This window comes from Zingiber officinale, chromosome 6A (genome assembly GCF_018446385.1).
Source record: "Zingiber officinale cultivar Zhangliang chromosome 6A, Zo_v1.1, whole genome shotgun sequence".
NCBI lineage: Eukaryota > Viridiplantae > Streptophyta > Magnoliopsida > Zingiberales > Zingiberaceae > Zingiber > Zingiber officinale.
In genome coordinates, this window is record NC_055997.1 from 10540042 (window position 1) to 10560907 (window position 20866).

Consider the following 20866-nt stretch of genomic DNA (forward strand, 5'->3'; position numbering starts at 1 on the left):
TGCGTCGAGATCCTCTTGTGTCAGCGTCATTATGGTGAGTCGTCCAGTGTCTTCCATCTTCTTGCTTGGATGCAGGCTATGTTCCCACAGGCGGCACCAAAATGATCCTGTCTGAAGGCACGAAGCTAGATAGTCGAGGAAGTAGCAGTTCCACTGACTGGATGAAGACCTCTTCTCTACAAAACAAAACCAAAACCAGGGAAGGAGTCCCTGGCGTTGCGCTCAAGCCAGAAACATAAACAAGAGAGGAAAATAGTAAGTACTCAGGATAAAGTTTTTTCATGTCTTTCATCATACCTGGTATGCCCTTTTTATACCTTTTCGGGCGACCTTCCATATTCTCCTGTTTAATATTATTGATTACTGACCGAGGATGTTTTGGTCCATCGCCACCTGATTGAAGCGCTGGATATATGTCTTCAAGGCCTCTCGCGGCCTTTGCTTCACTGAGAATAAGTTCATGCTCGTCTTCTGGTAGCAGCAACTGCTAGCAAAATGATGTAGGAAGGCTGCTCGGAAGTCTTTGAAGTTGTATCGAGCCACTCGGCAAATGCTTAAACCAGCGTTGCACTGATCCAGGCAACGTGGTAAGAAAAACTTGGTATTTTACCTCGTTCGTGTATTGGTACAGCGTGGCCACGTTGTCAAACTTAGACAAGTGATCATCGGGGTTGGTCGCCCCATTATATTCCCCAATCATCGATGGGGTATAGTGCTTTGGCAGAGGGTCATTTAGAGTCCCCTATGAAAACTGTTGGTTGACTTGTTCGGGCGAGTCGTCCTTCCTAGGTTTCCTTTTTCTTGTATTTCGAACGGGTGCATCATCAGAGGATGATCCCCAATCTCTACCGGCCACCAGGCCCCTCTGTTCTGCAGGGTCCAAAACGGCGTTTGATGTAAGGGGACTGGTGCACGAGGTTCTTCCCCATAGGTGTTAAACGACCTCTTTCCATTCGGGTCCCGATTGAAAAGATGTTTTGTTTGATCTTCTCGTTCAGCCTGGCAACCTTCTGCGGAAGTTGTAGGCTCTTGTACTCTCCGTTCGATCATCGCCTGTTGTTGTTATTGCTCCAATATCTTTGCCACTTGAGCCTATATTAATGCATCGAGATCCTCTTGTGTCAGCGTCACTATGGTGAGTCATCCAGAGTCTTCCATCTTCTTGCTCGGATGCAGGCTACGTTTCCACAGACGGCGCCAAAATGATCCTATCCGAAGGCGCAAAGCTAGATAGCCGAGGAAGTAGCAGTTCCGCTGATTGGATGAAGACCTCTTCTCTACAAAACAAAACCAAAACCAGAGAAGGGGTCCCTGGCGTTGCGCTCAAGTCAGAAACATAAACAAGAGAGGAAAATAATAAGTACTCAGGATAAAGTTTTTTCATATCTTTCATCATACCTGGTATCCCCTTTTTATACCTTTTCAAGTGGCCTTCCCTATTCTCCTGTTTAATATTATTGATTACTGATAGAGGATGTCTTGGTCCATCGCCACCTTATTGAAGCGCAGGATATATGTCCTCAAGGCCTCTCGCAGCCCTTGCTTCACTGAGAATAAGTTCATGCTCGTCTTCTGGTAGCGACAACTGCTAGCAAAATGATGTAGGAAGGCAGCTCGGAAGTCTTTGAAGTTGTATCGAGCCACTCGACAAATGCTTGAACCAGCGTTGCACTGATCCAGACAACGTGGTAAGGAAAACTTGGTATTTTACCTTGTTCGTGTATTGGTACAGCATGACCGCGTTGTCAAACTTAGCCAAGTGGTCATTGGGGTCGGTCGCCCCATTATATTCCCCAATCATCAATGGGGTATAGTGCTTTGGCAGGGGGGCATTTAGAGTCCCCTCTGAAAACTGTTGGTTGACTTGTTCGAGAGAGTCGTCCTCCCTAGGCTTCCTTTTTCTTGTATTTCGAACGAGTGCATCATCAGAGTATGATCCCCGATCTCTACCGGCTAGGCCCCTATCTTCTGCAGGGGTCCAAAACGGCGTTTGATGCAAGGGGACTGGTGCATGAGGTTCTTCCCACACCTCTTTCCATTCGGGTCCCGATTGAAAAGATGTTTTGTTTGATCTTCTCGTTCAACCCGGCAACCTTCCGCGGAAGTTGTAGGCTCCTGTACTCTCCGTTCGATCGTCGCCTGTTGTTGCTATTGCTCCAATATCTTTGCCACTTGAGCCTATATTAATGCGTCGAGATCCTCTTGTGTAAGCGTCACTATGGTGAGTCGTCCAGTGTCTTCCATCTTCTTGCTCGGATGCAGGTTACGTTCCCACAAACGATGCCAAATGATCCTGTCCGAAGGCGCGAAGCTAGATAGCCGAGGAAGTAGTAGTTCCGCTGACTGGATGAGGACCTCTTCTCTACAAAACAAAACCAAAACCAGGGAAGGGGTCCCTGGCGTTGCACTCAAGTCAGAAACATAAACAAGAGAGGAAAATAGTAAGTACTCAGGATAAAAAATTTTTATGTCTTTCATCATACCTGGTATCCCCTTTTTATACCTTTTCGGGGGACCTTCCATATTCTCTTGTTTAATATTATTGATTACTGACAGAGGATGTCTTGGTCTTATCTTCTTCTCATTTAATGATAGATAGAGTATTTTATTTGGTTTTCTTCCTCCTTTATTAATTATCCGTTGTTTTTTCTTCTATTATTTTATCGATTCATTATATATAATGTCAATGCCCTTCTCTGAGCCGGACGGGTGCCCTGCTCGGCTTAGGCTCCCAGCTCGCTTATCTTGTTTTCCTGCCGATCGGGTTAACTATATTCGCATACTAAGATGGCCGATCGGATAAGGGAACCTCCGATCGGCCGATCAATCACTTCCCCTCCAGATGCAGCTAAGCCTCGCTTAAGCTTTGGTGTTGACCGTCTTAACTTTAACTTACATCGTGATCATTAACTCGTGCCAGATAGCCTCTTATCGCCGTATCACCTGAGATCCATATTTGGAGGTCTAACTACAGCACCTTAGCCCAAGTGTAAAAAAAAAAAAACAACCACAATGTTTCACAACACAACTAATCTTTCGAATAATCAAATGCAGGCGTGGTCTCACGTTTAATCGAGAATGTCCAAACAAACACCAGGCTCTTTGGGCATAAACGTACCCAACTACTTTAATCAGAGGCCCAATTCTGGTCCACTAACCTTGCAAAATCATGATGCCATAAACCATGTAAAAGAATAACAAAAAAAACAAAAAAAGAAAAACAAGGGTCCATAAAGAGTATCATGGATCATTAAGGAAGAGTCATGAGCACTTATAATTCTAATTAGCCATATGACACACGCGTTACGTCCATAATATAACACATAAATATGTATAAATTATATAAAATAAATATTTATTATTAAGTAATTAAACGATATTATTCAATACTAGTATGATTTAATCTATAAAAATCTTAATTCAAAAATAAAGTAAAATTTATGTTATTAATCATACTTCAAATTATGTAGTGAATATGTCTTATATCATCAGAAGAATCGATGGGATATAAAGATAGATAGATACGGTTGTGTTTTTTATTGAATAATCAATGAGATATAAATAGATTAATGAAGCTATATCGATATACAAAAAAGTCAAAATAAATGACTGATGTGTTGTGATATAAAAATAATAAGGAAAAAGTTATAGTAAAAATTAGAGAGAATAGGAGGAGAGAACGATAAAAAGCCAATGAAGATTAAGACGGCAAGAATAAGAGATGCAGACAGTAAAAATAGGATATGTGTCGTTGCTTTAAGAAGAATGAGAAGTTAAAATTATTAATAAATTTTGAAAGAAAAAAAAGACATTAACATAATTTAATTTTGTATTTCACCAAATTAATTGAGAGAGGATTATTAATGGATTTAAATTATTAATTATACAGTAAGATTAGTCCTAATTACATCTTAGTTTGGACGAGTGGACTTCAATTGGTGCAACTAATGATGGCCTTGTAAGTAGTTTCCCATCATGAACCCAGCCAAAGCAACAATCCATTGCACTTCATCATTCGAATGCTTTGCCCACTCACTCAAGAGTTAGAGATTGAAAAATGCAAGATTGGAAATATATTCATTTTCTTCCCATTTTGTCAATAGAGTGGCAAAATCCAACGCACCATAGCCGGCATCATGGCATATATTCTCTGCTGGATCGATCATTTGGATTAAATGGGTTCACCTATGCAGCTCTTCGGATCGATTAATTATCTTATCATTTGACGCAAAACCCCCTTGGGCTTCTAAATAAACACATTTGGTCCTTTGTAATATGGTCAAAAAATATGAAACTTGAAAAGCCTACGAGTTCACCAAAAGGGAGACCACCACAATGATAGCTCACAGGTCAAAAGGAAGACCACAAAGCAACCAAAAGAGATCAGAGAGACATTAAGAGCAGAGACGGAAATTTTAATTCTCCCTCTAAAGTTTTTAATTTGATCGCGTAGGTACCAAGTCGAATTAAGTTAAATTTTAGAGGGCGAACTAAAATTTCCACAGGATGTGAAATTACGAAAATGTACACCGGGCAGGAGAGTGCCAGCCTAGCTGGAGTCGTGGCGGTTAGTTAGAAGTAATCGATGTAGTGAGGGGTTTCGGGAGGCTCGTGATCGCTTTGCTTTTTGTTGCTCAGCTTTTGCGGCACCGCCTGAGGGGGTCTGTTGCTGCTCTTTGATCTGTTTCTGGGCACCTCCGGTGGGGTTACCGACCTGATGAGAGCCCAGTTGATGGTCTTGAAGAAGTCGTGCCGCTTGATCTCGGCGGAGCCCTTGGTGCTCCCTATGCGCTTCTTGGGGTTCTTCGCCAGGAGCTTCGCCATCAGATCTCGGGCGTCGGCCATGTCTTCCGGGTACTTGTTGAGGTCTGTTGCGGGTGGCGACGGGGGGAAGGAGAGCGGCTGCTTGAGGATGTTGACGAGGGTTTTTTCGTTGTCGTCGCCCTTGAACGGGGTCCGCCCGTAGATCATCTCGTAGAGGAACACGCCGAGCGCCCACCAGTCGACGGCGCTGCCGTGGCCACCGCCGGATATCACCTCCGGCGCGAGGTACTCGTGCGTGCCCACGAATGACTTCGATCGCGCCGCGATCGGCTCGGCTATCAGCTCCGGATCGACCTCGATCTGCTCCTCCTCGTCGTCGTCCTCGCGTTCCCTGTCGTCCGCGGCGGGGTTCTTTCTCGGCGCCGCCCGCTTTGCCTTTTTGTCGCCGCCGTAGAAGCAGGAGAGAACGGGTTGCATGGGCGGCACGCAGGAGGCGGTAGAGGTCTTCGCCGGGAGCTTGCTGCCGGTGGTGAGGCGTTGCATCATGTGGAGTTTGGGGACGACGTCACACTTGAGGGAGAGATCGAAGTCGGAGAGCATGATGTGGCCATCGTCCCTCACGAGGACGTTCTCCGGCTTCAAATCTCGGTAGACAACTCCCATCATGTGGAGGTACTCCAGCGCCAACAGCGTCTCCGCCGCGTAAAATCTGGGAATGCAGGAAAGTTGTTTGTCAAAATGCTCCAGCGGCCATTACAAGAGGGAGATTCGGGAAAATTTACTTGGCGGAGGAGATAGGGAAGCGGCGGCCGGGCTGGAGCTGGCGGAGGACGTGGAGGTCGCCGCCAGGGCAGAACTCCATAAGGAGGCAGGAGTAATGGGCGGCCTCGAAGTCGGCGTAGAGAGTGGGGAGGAAAGGGTGGTCGAGAGTGCGGAGGATCTCCTTCTCGACCTCCGAACGATGGAGCTTGTTGCGGAAGGCGAGAGCCTCGCGGTCAACCACCTTCATGGCGTAGAGACAGGCCACCTGAGCGGGGGCGCGGAGCTCGCACAGGTACACGTTGCCGAGGTCGCCGCTGCCGAGGCGGCGCAGGAGGCGGAAGTGTTCGAGGCGGACTTGGCCAGAGGAGGCGGCGCGGAGGCGTCGGATGGCCTCCCACTCGGCCTGGTTCGCCTTGTGAGGCTTCAGCTTCGGGTGGTGAAGGCCAGTCCCGCCGCTGTCGCCGGCGCCGAAGTAGGACCGTACAGAGACGGAGCTGGAGCTGCCGAAGCTGATGTCGCTGATCCAGCTGCGGCGGGAGTCGATGGCGGTGCTGAAAGAGGAACGGATGCTGTCGCGGTCGGAGTCATCGAGGCCAATGGCGGCGGCGGCCTCCATGTTGAGTTGGCGAGACAGCGGAGCGGAGTGCATGGATTGGGAGACGCAATCCTACAGCCCCACAGTTTACCTCTTTCTCAGGTACATATATAAAGCAAGACTGCAAGAGCCAAAGAGCGTGGCTTCCGAGGGCATTACGGTAAAATCATTCATCCACAGGTACTTTTCTTCCAAAAAGTCTTTTTAATGTTAATTTCCATTTTAATCTCTCTGATTAATTGGAAAAAGCAAAGAGGATTTGATGTGCATGCGGAACCCGTGCCACAAATTAAATACTCCACCTCTTTATCTCTTTCTTTTTTTTTTTTTTTTTAATTGCCTTTTCTTGCTTTTAACTTAATCTCTTGATAAGCTTCATAGGACATGTGAATTCATTTACTTGTAGAACTCCAATCAAACAAGCCACTGAATTTAAGACATGAATGTGGGGCTGTTTTGGTTTGTGTAGGTTATAAGAATGGGCATCCACGAAGTTAAAATATATATATATATATATAATTAAATCGAATCAAACTGAATTCAAATTTCAATTTTAGTTTCATGCCGTTGATCATTGAATTACTATATAATATTTTATTTATATTGTTTTCTTATTCGTTGAACATTAAGTTATCAAATAATTTGCATGTTCAGAAGTCAAATCTGGTCTCCAATTCCGGAATCACAGAGGAGAATTTAATATCCTCGTGGGTGGCAAGAGACTTGACATTTCTCTCATCAACGTTCGTCCCGTACTTTTTTTAATTTACTCGGTGGATAAAACATAGAACTGGATGGTTTATTCCGGAATTAATAGGATTGTAAAATATAATAGCCCAAGGCTATGGTAAGCACACCTTGGTGGTTCAAGATACAAGATCATTGCTGAGAATGAAACCATTAGTAACAAACAAACTGGAAACCATGCTTCATTTTTTTTTAGAATTCAGTATTTAGTCACTAGGATTCAATTAATTCTGAAGATAATTGATTAGACTCATAAAAAGTTTTTACTAATCTTGATAAATCGAACAGGATAGATGGTATAACGCCCTCTGGATGATGATTCAAACATTCATTGTCTGCAAAGTCCGTCTCACCACTTACCTTAGGGACAACCATGCTTCTTTATGCATGGTCATGCATGCAAATTAAGACCTGTTCCACCTAAGATTTACCAACTCAGAAATGGTTCAAATGTTCATGTTCTTGTAATTTAAATGGATATTGTTTTTGTTGGTGTTAGTGGATCTGATCCGATTCAAGATTTGGAGTAAATATTTGCTGTGTTCCTAGGGAGATGACTGAATGTATTATCAACTGTGTTTTTTTTTCATTTATGTCAGAAAACGAGGGAAGCAAAGGGCCTCGGAAAGGTTGAAGACCCCATCACTGGTTGCAGGCTTTGCTCCCTCACCCACCAATTCCATGCCCCATTCTGTCCATTTTTTTGTGTGCTCCTGTGCTCTGGTTGCATTTAGACTCTGAACTGTGTATGTGTTCAGACAATTTGGATTCAATATCTTCGGCATCGATACCAGTTGATGAAATTCAAGGTATTGCATCCATTGGTTCTTGAATAAGGAGCAGTTGGTTCATTTGGGATAATATAATGATTAACATGAGGTATAGTCATCATAAAATTTAGAGTTTAAATCTCGATAAAATCAAGATAAATATTTATCTTCCTTTATGTGCTAGTCACTATTCTAAAAATTAATAACCGTCTGATTTACTTCTTTCGTATTGATCCTGAGACGAATTGGTGGGGACATTGGGATGATTGTATTAGCCTTTTACTACCTTGAATAAGGAGCAATTGTCCTTAAGATATAAAGTGTTACTATATTAGATCATGAGGTTGAAACTTGACATGTCCAAATATGTCTTTCCTTATGTCTTGGTTATTATACTAATGACTAATAGTCACTAATAATTTATCTCTTCCATATTCACTTAGAGATAGATTGGCTGGAGCAGAACGAGTGGATCATTTTTTTGCCATGTTAAATAAGAGGTTATTATCCATACATCCATAATTTGATCCTCTAACATATTTGTAAAAATTTTCTTTCTAAAATAAAACATGCAATTATGAGATATCGAAGCCATATAAATAAAATAAATCAAATTTAATTAATTCTAACGGTTCTTGATTTACTTGACAACTGATTACATATAAATAAAAATTTGATAAAATCAAATTATTCGAACTGATCGGATTTAACTATTCAGTTAGTTAATTCAATTTTAACTTTTTTTAAATATTCGATTTATTTTTTGATTAATTCTTTTTTATTTCAATTTTAAATTTTATAATTCAGTTAAATCACATACATAGGATAAAAATATTAATTAATTTATTTTTATTTAAAAATATTATTAATTAAATAAAATAATATTTTTAAATTAAAACAGAATAAAATTTTAATTAATTCGGTACAAAATCAAATTAATTGATATTTTATGTTCAGTGGATTTAATTTTAATAGAAAATTTTGATCAATTCTGTTGAATCGAACAGTCCGATTTCAGTAGATGAAAAAATTCTATGAAACTAAACGGATCACCTCAAATTTAGTGTTACCTGATTTTATTTTTTTTAATAAGGAGCATGGGCATAGATTAGATAAATTAGTTTAAAAATTCTACTAAAATCAATCAGAGGTAATTGTGTTCTTGTCAGGCTAATTCAATGCAAGTGTTTCTCTTTCTAAATTATTGTCAGTAGTTTTTTTATGTTGTTCCTGTTGGGATCAATTGGGTTGAGAGTGAGTTTCTAGTCTCATCACGCTGGGTAGCTCTGCGTGTTGACAATGGCTCCGTCTGGGGTTGAAAAAGAGCTTGGTCAAGGCAAGAATTGAACTCTTAAAACCCCTTAGATGAAACTATCCAGTCTAAGTGCTTAGGGATGAATCACGTTCATAGCTACACCTGATTCATACGGAAATGGCAAGATATAAAAGCAGACAAATTGAGGGGAAAAAATCATTTACACTTCTCAGTTATAGAGTTGTAATATAATCCCTATTAAAATGCTGTGACAAATTTACTATAATAAAACAGATTAATTTTCAACTGACACAAACTCACGGAGAAAAATTCCTTCCACCCCTTAATCACCTGACTGTCCATTATAAATTGACACTGCAATTCACCTCCCTTTATATAATCCAAAAACAGATTGTACTTAATCACTTGATGGTCAATTATAAATTAACTCTATAATTCACCTCCCTTTATATAACCCGAAAAACATAATCACTTTTTATTACAATAAAATTCTAATGTAAACATACAATTAATGCCGTATCATATGGCAAAGAATTTGAGAGACGAACTATCACTAAAAAACACAAAAACCCTTGAAACACCTCCAGGAACAACCCATAAAGAGCTCAGAATTAATGAGGCATAATATTATTAATTTGAAAAATTGAAAGATGAATACCATAAGGGTCTTGTAGGCCCATTTTAAAGCCCCCAGCTCATGGTGCAATGATAAAGACATTTAGTTGTCTCCCAGACAACTGTCGCAGGTGCTTCCTAATTTACTATAGTATAGTGTTACCCAGCTTGGTTAATTGTAATTATATATTGTAGGCCCATTTTAAATATTTCAACCCAAGCAAAGTTAGAAATGAACTAATAGAACAATTTTATAACTAGAACGGATTAGCTGAAACTTGAGATAAATCTCCTAACTGAAAACAAGACACATTTAAAAAACTGCCTTAATGATTTTATTCTCCTAAAGAAAAGAACCTACCAAAAAAAATAATGCCTTAATCCACATTAAAATTTAATGAGTAAAACTCAAATACTAAAAGAAATTATGTACAATGTTACTCTAAAGACAACACTGTCAAGGACTGGGAGTCTATCTTGGTACAAGTGAAACTTCCATAAGATAGTCTGTAGCACCAAACATCTAATTAAAATGCTGCGTGCGAAGTAGAAAATGTTTGCCTATGCTCTTTGTGCCACTTCGTGAGCAGTCTTGCAGCACAAACTAGTTTCACTTAAATAATATCTATGAATCGTGTGCGCTGTGTCCATAACAATTATCAGAATTTTCTTTCCAAGTAAGGAAATGAAACAATTGGATTATGCAATGAAACAAAGTAAAACAAAGGTGGCCAAAGATTAATCAGTTCCTGTTACATTGAATTAGGTAGATGGACAGGTAAAAAGAATTGCCAAAGGAACTTTATAATACCAACACGATCGTTCTCTTGAAATCAGTAGACTAGTTAAAAAGTGTGAAAGAAAGGCATACCTTGACTGTCATGGACATGGAGAAAATACCGAACAAACTATACAAAGTCTACAGTGATATATCTTGAATCAATCTGGTCAATATACAACTGACTCTCTCTGTCTTCGCAACTAAATCAGCCAACATCATCACCTAAAGGACTAAATTTAAGATTGATAAACTATTCATGAAGGTGATTAGAAAAAAGGACCACCTGAAATTTGAAATGTAATTACTATGACGGGGTTAATTATGCAGGTATATTTGCTCTAGAAAGTAGGAGGTTGGAGCTGCTTTAACCGCTGAACAACTTGCTTCATTGTTGGCCTTGTCGAAAGTGAATCAACTGTACACATGATGGCTAGATGCAATGTTTCCACCAAATCATCGTGAGGCCCAATTTCCCAGAGTTCTTCCATGAAGAACTCACGAGCCCGTCCCTCACGGAGAAGCATGCAAGCCCAAGCAACAATATTAAAGCCATTCCCATATGGAGAAAATGACGGATCCAAGGCTTTCTTGTCTGATATCAATTCCATCAGCACCACACCATAGCTGTATACATCAGCCTTATCAGAAACACGGCAAGTCATTGCATACTCTGGAGCAACATAACCAAATGTTCCAGCCACACCAGTAGTAGCATGTGTCTCTGAGTTCCCCAGAAGCCTTGCCAAACCAAAATCAGAAAGATACGCTTTGCATTCATTGTCTAACAAAATGTTGCTTGGTTTAACATCTCTGTGGAGAATGCGAGGTACACAATGATCATGCAGGTAAGCAAGTGCACATGCAATGTCCAGAGCAATTTTGTGCAGTACTCTCCAATCAACAGCTCTTTTGTGCCTCCCTTGTATAAACCTCTCAAGATTTCCGCCTGATAAGTAGTTGTAAATGAGAAACATTTCTTCCTCACTGAGATGGTACCCTATTAAAGTAACAAGATTTGAGTGCCGCAGTCTCCCAAGTGTCTTGATCTCAGCATGGAACTGTTGTAATCCTTGAAATCTTCCTATGGAAAGCCTTTTTATAGCCACCAACACTCCAGGTGAAATCTCTGCTTTGTAAGTTGCACCAAAGCCTCCATGTCCTATACAATTGCTTGCATTAAAGTTGCCAGTAGCACGCACAACTGTCTCAAATGTAATTGGAACGCCAATGTCTGTGAAAAGCGTGACTTCTCTACTTCTTGAAGATCGAGCAGCAAATCTCGGGGCACATTTTCTTGTGTATATGTAGACGACAATCAAAGTTAAAAGGACAGAAACAATGGCTGCAGTTGATGCTATTGAGGCAATCTCAATGTTACTAAAAGCAGTCTTGTTATTATTGTTTGATGGACTTGCAGATGAAGAATCAGTAGAATCTTGTGCACTGTGCCCCTGCCATCCAGATGGTGTAATAGAGAGAGACTTTACAGGACAATACTTGATCAAAGGGTTTCCTAGGATACTGTCACATGTCAATACACTGGCATTGTTTGGTAATGATCCAGACAAATTGTTGAATGACACATTCACCATTGACAGAGATGGCATGCTAGCCAAACCAATCGGAATTTTTCCAGAAAGATTGTTATTATCAAGAAGAAGAATGCTAAGATTCTTCAGGCTTAAAATGCTTCTTGGAATTTCCCCATACAGACAATTAGAAGAAAGATCTAAAACCTCGAGATCATGCAACTGAGCAAAACCAGTTGGGATGCTCCCTGTAAGATTGTTCTTTTGCAGTGAGAGATACTGCAAATGCTCCAAATTCTCAAACGTTGGGGGAATCTCACCGTGGAAAAGGTTTCTGCTGAAATCTAAACGAACAACATTAGTCAACAGCCCAATATCTTGAGGAATCACACCAGTGATCTGATTACCAGAAACATTAAGAACCACAAGTGAAAGGAATGTAGAACCAATTTCTGAAGGGAGTTGTCCAGAAATCCAGTTATTACTCAGATCTATGATTGCTCCTTTCAATTCATTGCATTTATGAAATGCCACATCATCCAGCGGCCCAGAGATATTATTATCATTCACTAAGAAAGAATAGACTGCCTGGCTTAATCTGTCAGTCAAAAGTGGTAAAGATGGCAAACCGCCAGTAAACTTATTCTGGCAAAGATTATGAAAAACTGTAATATCATGACCAATCGTCAATGAGATTCTAACCTTTGTTCTATAAAAAAAGAATGAAGAATAGCCAGAAGCTAGGCCATCCGGTGGCAAGTGAGAAATAGGACAAGATTTCAAATTAAAGGTTGGAATGGAACCAGAAAGAAAATTCCCACTTATGTCAAAAATATCCATACAAGGCACGGGAAGATCCCGATAAATCAAACCAGACAGCTTGTTTGAGCTCAGATTAAGAAACTTAAGATTGTGGCATTGGCCAAAAGCTTTTGGGATTCCCCCAGTAAAAATATTTTCTCCCAAATTAACCATTTCTAAGCTCTTGCAAGCACCCCAACTGTTGGGTATCTCTCCCTCGAGCATTGCCTTTGGTGCCCATAACACTCTAAGTTTTGGCAGCATTGTAATGTTTTCAGCGAGCTTACCTTGGAAATAATTGAACTCCTCACTGTCAGCATAGCTCAAAATTTCAGACAAGATTGTTGGATTGTAAGGGTTAGAAAGCACAAGAACAGATAATTCCAGGCATCCTCCGAGATCAACAGGCACAGGCCCACTAAGAGAGTTCCTTGAAACGTCCAAAACTTGAAGCTTTCTCAATCGACCAAACTCTAGAGGGATGGCATCATCCAAAAGATTGGCTGATAAAATGAGCGACTGAAGCTCACCACAATTTCCCAAGCTACGAGGAATGCTACCAACCAGAAGATTGCCGGAAAGGTCCAAATGCTGCAGATTACGGCAACCACTCCCGAGTTCAACTGGGATCGTACCACCAAGCTGATTAAACGACAGATAAAGCTCTCTGAGGCCAACAAAACTGGTGAGAAAACCAGGGATGGTGCCATTGAGTTGGTTGCCAGAGAGATCTACTGTTTCCAAATCAGCATTACTAGAAAGAGAAACAGGAATCTCACCACCGATCAAATTCGAAGCCAGGTTTAGCACCCTCAAAGCAGGTGGGAACTTCGACGGCAGGAAGCCGGAGAACGAGTTAGCTTCGAGAACGACCACTTCGAGCTTCTCCAACTCCCAGATCGCGCCAGGGATCACCCCACCGAAGGCATTGAACGGCAAGGAAAGCACTCTAAGCTCTGCCAGTACGCCCACAGCAGGGCTCAGCTTCCCACCGAGCCGCCGCGCAGGATCCGGGCAGCGCTTCCAGAACGGTCCTGAACGGGAACAGGAGGCAAACCCCGCGCCGCCTCCACCTTGGCTTGAGATGTTGAGCGCCACTACTCTGGATCTTTCGTCGCAGGAGACGCCAGGCCACTCGCAGTGGCCAGAACCGCTAGATTCAGACCAGAGAGCGAGAACCCCGGCAGGGTCGGAGGTAACGGAAGCCTTAAACTGGAGCAGCGCTTCTATTTCAACCGAGCTGGCAAAGGTTCCCAGTGGGAGGAGGAGAAGAAGGAACCAGAATAGAGAGGAAAGACACACCCAGCGGCGGAGCAAAGCCGGCGGCCGGCGCATCGTTTGCGGAATCGGAGATCTCGTCGCACGAGAAGGATATTAAAAAAACACCCAAACCCTAGTTTTTTCACACTCTCGAGCGAAGCAGAGAGAGAGAAAGGGGGAGTGATGAAGAAGAGGACGAGGACCAAATTGTAATTTGGTGAAATTCCAAGGACATAGGCCGAAGAGTCATCTCCTCGTCGCCACTCGCCACTGCCAACCTTTTTATCCTTTTCCATATGTTCTAAATATACTCATTGATCGTTACCAACAACCGTACTCCCAATAAACAATAGATTTTATAGGCCCCCGTAAGCAACTACTATGGGTCGCGTTCCTGGGGAAGCCACAACATGTAACAATTCAGGACGGTTGCTTTCTTGCTCGTGCTCTAATCTCTATCTCTACATTCACAATCACCATTTTAAAAAGGAGTCTTCATACGTCCATACCCACGTTCTGAGCCACAGTGCGCGTATGTGGATCCCACTGTACGGAGCATTTTGGCGTGTGAGTGTGGCATCCGGGTAATATTCACGATTCTGGCACAATTCGGTGGACGCGCAATAACAGTGGTCAACTCTCACGTCATTCAGTCAACCACAAGGATTAGGGGCTGATGACACGTGGCCGACAACATCGGCGCCACGGAGGCGTGAGCATTTTGTTTTAGATTTCTAAGCATTTTTTGTATTGATTGATAAATAAAAGATATTCTTACATTCATTTTCTGATACAATTAAATCCATTTTAATAAATGTTTTTAATTTTTTATAATTAAAATATAAAAGGTTATTAGTTTTTGAACAGTGACTGATAAATATTTTTTAAAATAATTAAAAAAATAGGTGGAAGTCGTCGTTTTTGATTGACTAAGGACCGATTTATAGTGTATGTTTTGACCACGTGTAAAAGGGCATTTTAGTAAATTGGATACGCTTCTACGAGTCCTGCCCTCATCGCCCGACGCGAAAATATTATTATTTATTTATTTATTTATCGGAAAAACGAGAGGAGGACTTTTCGCCCTTTTCGTTCTATTTCCGTTCCAAATTTTCACAGATTTCGATTCCGATCGGCCTCCAATCGCCCCCTCGAACGCCATAATTGACGCCCTATTCGATCTCCCCTTGTTCCTCTCCTCCGATTGGTACTGATTTCGTCCCTAGTTCGAATCACGCGATAATTTCTAGGGTTTGCGTTTCCGTTGGCCGATCGGGTCTCGATTTCTCCTCGATCTTCGAATCGGTTTCGTCATTAGGTTGTATGATTAGGTTTCTATGTTTCCCCCAACTTGATTTTGCAGGATAGGTTTCTTGGTCGGTAAGATCTGAATCTAGGGTTATCCTTTCTAGGGTTTGGGTTTCTGTCGTTAATCTGCTCTCGAATTCTTCTCGATCTTCTAATCGGTTTCGTCAATAGGTTGTTTGGATAGGTCCCTATCTTTGCCCCATATTGATTTTTCATAAAACGCTTGTTGAATTGTGAGATCTAAATCTTAGTTTAGAGTTTGCTTCGGGTAGCGAACCGTAGTGGTTATATCTTCACTCATCTCCTAGAATTTTATGTAAATTTATTTCCTTTTGGATTTTCAAGGTCTCCCCTTTAGTGATTCAATCTTATTATTACGATTCAGGATCTCGGCCAGGTCTCTTCATTCAGGAATAGGAACTTCTTCATTTGACTTATTACTTTGGTTAAATCTCATCCCCCTCAGCTTGCTTATCTGTTGAGACACATCCTCATTTTATCAGAATTGTTTTATCATTCTAATTGTGGTAGTATATTCCACTTCAAGCTGAAGCGCACGAGCTCGTTTGCTGGATTTCTCATTAATGGTTAGTATTACAGCAAATGCTCCTGTCTTCATCTATGATTTCAATCATGTACTTGGAAAATGAAATATAATATTCAATGTTTAGTTGTCTGACATAGCTTTACACTGATGTCGATGGCTTCATGTTAGTTAAACTAGGACATCTCGATTATGCATTACCTTTTTATATGCGCTTTCATTCCTAGTCATGGACTTCATTGGTCACTTGATGTTGTGACTGTGCAGTCCTCAAATATAAGGCATGATGTGCCCGATTGCTGGAATTGAAAATTTGATACAATAAGTTAAGCTTCATGTAATAGTTAGAGAACCTACTCCTTTATGTTGAGATGATTGACATTTAGGGATTTCTATCATTATTTAAGTGTAATTTGCTTCGAGTTGCACTTGAACTTCTGATCGTTAAACATCTGCTACTGATTGAGGATCTAATGTGTTGAAGCTTTATTTGCAATTCATTTTATTAACCAAAAACCTCCATGTCAGTGTGGGTTTCCCTAATGGAGTTAAATTTTTGGTTTCAAGTTTTTCCCACAAATAAAACCTTTGTGGTACTCGGTATTTTCACAAAAAAGGCCCAAATCGTTACATCCTTATGCCTGATTTGTATCAGTAATTGCAAGATCATAATTGTCTAATTCACATTCAAAACTAAAAATTGTTTCCAGGGGAAACTGTGGAAGTGTATACTGGGTCTGGATGATCCAACATAGTAACATTACAAAAGATTAGTAATTATAGTGGTATTCTATTTTGGTAGTTCTAGGACATTCAGTTCATGAAAGATATTGAAAACTTCTGTGTGACACGCAAAGTTCCTAAATGATCACTGTGTTTTGAGGAGTCTGTTGCTTAATGCTGAATATTCTAAGTTGAAAATTTCTGTTTGTGTTGATTTGGGATGTAGCTGGAATACTGTAAAAGTTGCTATGGACATTAAACTTCTTGTCCCTAACTAAACCAATGTCTCTTTTTATTTAAAAACTGCATGAGTATAGTATTTGACTTGCTGCCAGTAGTATTGGTTACACACAGACCCAACTACTTGATATTAGAGTCCACTCTTTTCCTTTGACATGAAATGTTTCTTTACTTTTCAATGTGATATCATGTTTTCTTTACCTAAATTTATTGGTTATTATATCTTGTATGTTGTGGATGTTGAAATTTTGAAACAGTTGAATCCTGAGCCTGTCAATTACAAAATTGCTGCTTTTTCTTTAGACAAGTCTGCGGTTTATCTTGCTGATAATATACTTAGTTTCACACTTAAAGTCAATCGTGGGACATAAAATCCACTCTTTTCTTAGGAAAATACTGATATTTTCTTTGTGTGCATTCATCTATTTGGCTTTTATGGTCGCACATAAATGTTAAGAATATTTTTTTTTATCTATTTTGTGGTCTATTTATAGTTCTTTTGCTTTAAGTTCTGCAGGATAAAATGGTTTTTGTTCATGATGATAATTGTTTTCCCAACGAATTTGCTTGTCTAAGTGAAAGACATCTTGCTTGTGATGATCAAATTACACCATATTCTGAAGATTATGTGTATGGATTTGCGTCTGCTGAGGGGCTAGCATCAGGTAATTTGAGCCGGTACTTAATCTGCAAATTCTGGGGCTTATTAGTGAAAACAACACTTAACTTTTCTTATGCTCTGTATATAATTAGAATGATTTCCATATCTATTACAAATATTTTAAAAATATGACTGTTGATCATCTATACAATAATCATCAATGTGGATCTCAGTAGCAACCCTTGCTTGCTGTGGGTGACAGGCAATACGAATGAAGTTGCTTTATCGGATAAGGACAAAAAGCGTCCTTCAGATAGTGAGTCTTGTTTACAAGCAAGCAAGCGTCTAAAACAAGTCGATCAGCATTTGCAATCGAGTTCTTTTGAAGAAATTTGCACCAGTGCCGCCCAGTTATCTCCAGGTACTTGGTTGTTCTATGTAAAATATGATTCAAAGAGAACGTGTGATTATAAAACATGTTCTTTTAGGTGTTTTTGACGATTCAAAGGATCATCAGCTGCTGATTGTTGATTCGGAGGAATTTCCTACTGAATTAAAGAGCCATTGCTTTGCTCAAGAGTTGCCTGTCAGGCTACCTTTCTGTCTGGGTTCTTCTGGATATGGCTGTCGAGCATCTGACTTTGATCGCTCTGAAGAGATACTTTTGCCTCTTTATTATGGATTCAGTCGGAAGCGTGTTGCTATTGGTGGCAATCATCAGGCTGATATTCCAGCGTGGCGGCCTTGTGAATTGAAGAATCGATCGAGGGATTCTGAATGTGCTTCTCATTGGAACTCGATCACAACTTCTTCATACCATAATTTTGAAACCGACAGCAACAAATGGCTTGGGACACAGGTAATGCCTATGCCAGAATCTTCTCTGCTTGCCTTAGACGACCCAGCCTTGCATCACAAGGTCGATTGTAGTTGTATAGATGATGGTTCGATCAGATGTGTGAGGCAGCATGTTACAAGATCAAGAGAAATGATCAAACAAGACATAGGTCTGGAAAGATTTGAACAGTTGGGTTTTGGCAATATGGGTGAGGTGGTGGCTCAAAGTTGGACCGAAGAGGAGGAGCAACTTTTTGCTGAAATTGTGTCTTTGAATCCTGCCTCACTGGGCAACAACTTTTGGAATAAAATGCCTCTATTTTTTCCTGATAAAAGTAGCAAAGAGGTAGTCAGCTACTACTTCAATGTATTCATGCTCAGAAGGCGAGCTGTCCAGAATAGGTTGGACCCACTGCACGTTGACAGCGATAACGAAGAATTGCAAGAAAATGACGACGGTGAATTTGTATCAGAAGAAGATTCTGTGGAGTCACCTGTTTCAGCTGAAGAAGATGATGTTGCCGATGATGAAGACCTTGATGAAATGGAAACAATCGAGGAAGTTGACTGCGCGGAGAATCACCGCTGTTACAAGCATACATATGATGAGAAATATTCCTGTGGTGATGCGGAAGGATACATCGATGCAGAAGAATCGACTTTTGCATCTGGTACGCAACTCGCCGGGAGCAAGTTGCCCCCATCTGCGGATTACGATATCCAGGATGAATCTTGCACATCGTTTGAAGGCCCACACAACGGGATTGGTTTCGAGGACCCTATTGGTAGTTTTCCATTAGAAGATGTGAACTTGGTTTACAAAGACGACCAGACCGATGGGTTTTTGAACGGTCATGGCGACCTTCAAGCTTGGGACAAGAGCTATAGCAGTGGTGGATCAGAGAAAGATGAGTTCTTATCGACAGTTCATGTGATTGAGGAGGTATTTGGCAAAGAGGACATATGAGAAATGAGAATTAGATCCCGTCTCTCATGGTTCGAGCGAGTAACAATTGAATTCCTCTTCGTCGCAATGTAGTCATCATTGCGGTTGAGTTAAATATTTAGCGATTAAAAGGTTGTAAATGAACTTAATGTTTGTGAATAACTTTTATGTTATTTATCAAAGTTGGATAGAGTAGAAATAAAAATTAAACAAATTTATTTGTAAAATAGAATAGTTTGAATAATATAATAATTTAGGCCATATCTAAATTGAACTCTTTTTCACATCAAAATCTTTTTAAAAAATATCAGATCTGAAATTTTACTTTCGAAGGGTATTAAATTCCCTAATAGAAAAATGAACCATTGATTGGAGACTAGTTTGTTTGAGTTCTATGCTCTCTGTTTCTTGCAATGTAGTATTGTTAAAGTTTTTTTTGTGTAGATTTTCTTTGTAATTTTTCATATCATGACATTAAAGTATTGTTTGGTAAATAGGGAAAAAATTAAAATAGTATCAACTTGTTTGAGATTGAAAGAAAAGTTGAAAATTGCAAAAATCTTTTCAGCTAGATAATTTAAGGATTCAAGCATTTGCTCTTCTAGCATTCTTCTCGACTTATTGCTCAAAGATTAGTTTTTGGAAGAACAGCTCAAGGTATTAGAGCTTATGTTCAATCATCAAACAGAAAACTTGAAGCTTGAATTTGATCTGGGCGAAACATCCAAAGATGTTCAAAAGGGTAGAGCAACAATCAAACTAAAGATGTTCAAAGATGTTATTTTTACAGCCCACTCGAGTGAAATACAAGCACCATTCATCACATCAAACAAGAACTATAACCTTATTCAAGACCGACAGCTATCACAGAAATCAAGACCTTAACAGCATACACATATGTTATTACCCAATTCCCAGAAGCGGATTTAAGACGACGATAAGGAAAATCTCATCAACAGATAGGAGAGAACACTGCTACCTTAGATCTTGTCGATATCTTCATCCTCGAACTCGATGTAGTCATCGGCACCGCCCTCGTCCTCCTCGTCGAGCCCCCCGATGCCCTCGTTGAGGCGGATGTTCTCAGGGAGCTCACCGTAGGCCTTAAGGAGACGGGCCTCGTCAGGCATATACTTGAAGATGACGTCCGCCTTGTCGTCCTGGTAGTCTCGGAGGCCGACGAGGATGATGTCCCCGGCGGCGATCCAGACCTTCTTGTGCATCTTGCCGCGGATATGGCAGAGGCGCTTCGATCCGTCGATGCACGTCGCCTCGCAGCGGCCGTTTCCGAGCATCCGGAGGACCTGAGCGTACTCCTGGCCGTCCTCCTTGAAGACCAGCTCGCGCTTCTCGTCGTCGGCTTCGTTCTTTCCCCTCTTCCGGTTCTTCCCTCCCTTTCCCTTGTTCTTCGGCATACTTGGATCAAAACCCTAGCGCCGATCTCCCCCTTCCCTGCTTCGTTTCTTCGCCTTGAAGGATCGCGTGAAGTCGACGCCTACGCGCAGCCCTAATTTTATATTCCTCGAAGCGGGCGGAGGGCCGTCGATCTGCGTCTGCGCGAATCTTGAAGCACGATCCTTCGTCAACTTATTTATATTCCTCACTTATTTTGGCAAAAAATCAAAAGGCGACGTCGCTCCCAATCCTCAACACGCGTCTCTCGAAAATAAATAAAGAAATAAAATCAAAAAACGTCCCGTCCGAAAATATTCATTAATCTAACTACATATACGTTATAAGTTACTAGATAAATCCGTTACTTTAACC

General features: G+C 40.9%; 4 protein-coding genes across 7 annotated transcripts; 1 reads left to right on the forward strand and 3 right to left on the reverse strand.

Annotated features, from left to right (window-relative positions):
- Window positions 1-4319: 4319 nt before the first annotated feature.
- LOC121995777 (protein kinase PINOID 2-like) lies at window positions 4320-6199 on the reverse strand. The gene is made up of 2 exons (XM_042549544.1): window positions 5547-6199; window positions 4320-5473 (listed from the first exon to the last, which is right to left on the reverse strand). Exons 1-2 carry the CDS (start codon window positions 6173-6175, stop codon window positions 4573-4575), a joined length of 1530 nt encoding a protein of 509 aa, XP_042405478.1. The 5' UTR covers window positions 6176-6199; the 3' UTR covers window positions 4320-4572.
- Window positions 6200-10330: 4131 nt separating this feature from the next.
- Window positions 10331-14110, reverse strand: LOC121995779 (LRR receptor-like serine/threonine-protein kinase RPK2). Its single transcript, XM_042549545.1, has one exon. It carries the CDS (start codon window positions 13973-13975, stop codon window positions 10649-10651), a length of 3327 nt encoding a protein of 1108 aa, XP_042405479.1. The 5' UTR covers window positions 13976-14110; the 3' UTR covers window positions 10331-10648.
- An 840-nt stretch (window positions 14111-14950) lies between these two features.
- Window positions 14951-19360, forward strand: LOC121995780. Of its 4 annotated transcripts, none has more exons than XM_042549549.1 (5): window positions 14956-15107; window positions 15594-15795; window positions 17225-17380; window positions 17579-17737; window positions 17805-19360. In XM_042549549.1, exons 3-5 carry the CDS (start codon window positions 17239-17241, stop codon window positions 19118-19120), a joined length of 1617 nt encoding a protein of 538 aa, XP_042405483.1. In that variant the 5' UTR covers window positions 14956-15107; window positions 15594-15795; window positions 17225-17238; the 3' UTR covers window positions 19121-19360. The 4 variants fall into 4 exon arrangements, with proteins under 4 accessions (XP_042405482.1, XP_042405480.1, XP_042405483.1 ...); XM_042549547.1 differs by having other exon boundaries at window positions 17233-17380; XM_042549548.1 differs by having other exon boundaries at window positions 14951-15795.
- Window positions 19361-19830: 470 nt separating this feature from the next.
- On the reverse strand, window positions 19831-20591 carry LOC121995782 (eukaryotic translation initiation factor 1A-like). Its single transcript, XM_042549550.1, has one exon. The coding sequence runs from the start codon at window positions 20512-20514 to the stop codon at window positions 20080-20082; it is 435 nt and encodes a 144-aa protein (XP_042405484.1). The 5' UTR covers window positions 20515-20591; the 3' UTR covers window positions 19831-20079.
- Between the last annotated feature and the right edge of the window lie 275 nt (window positions 20592-20866).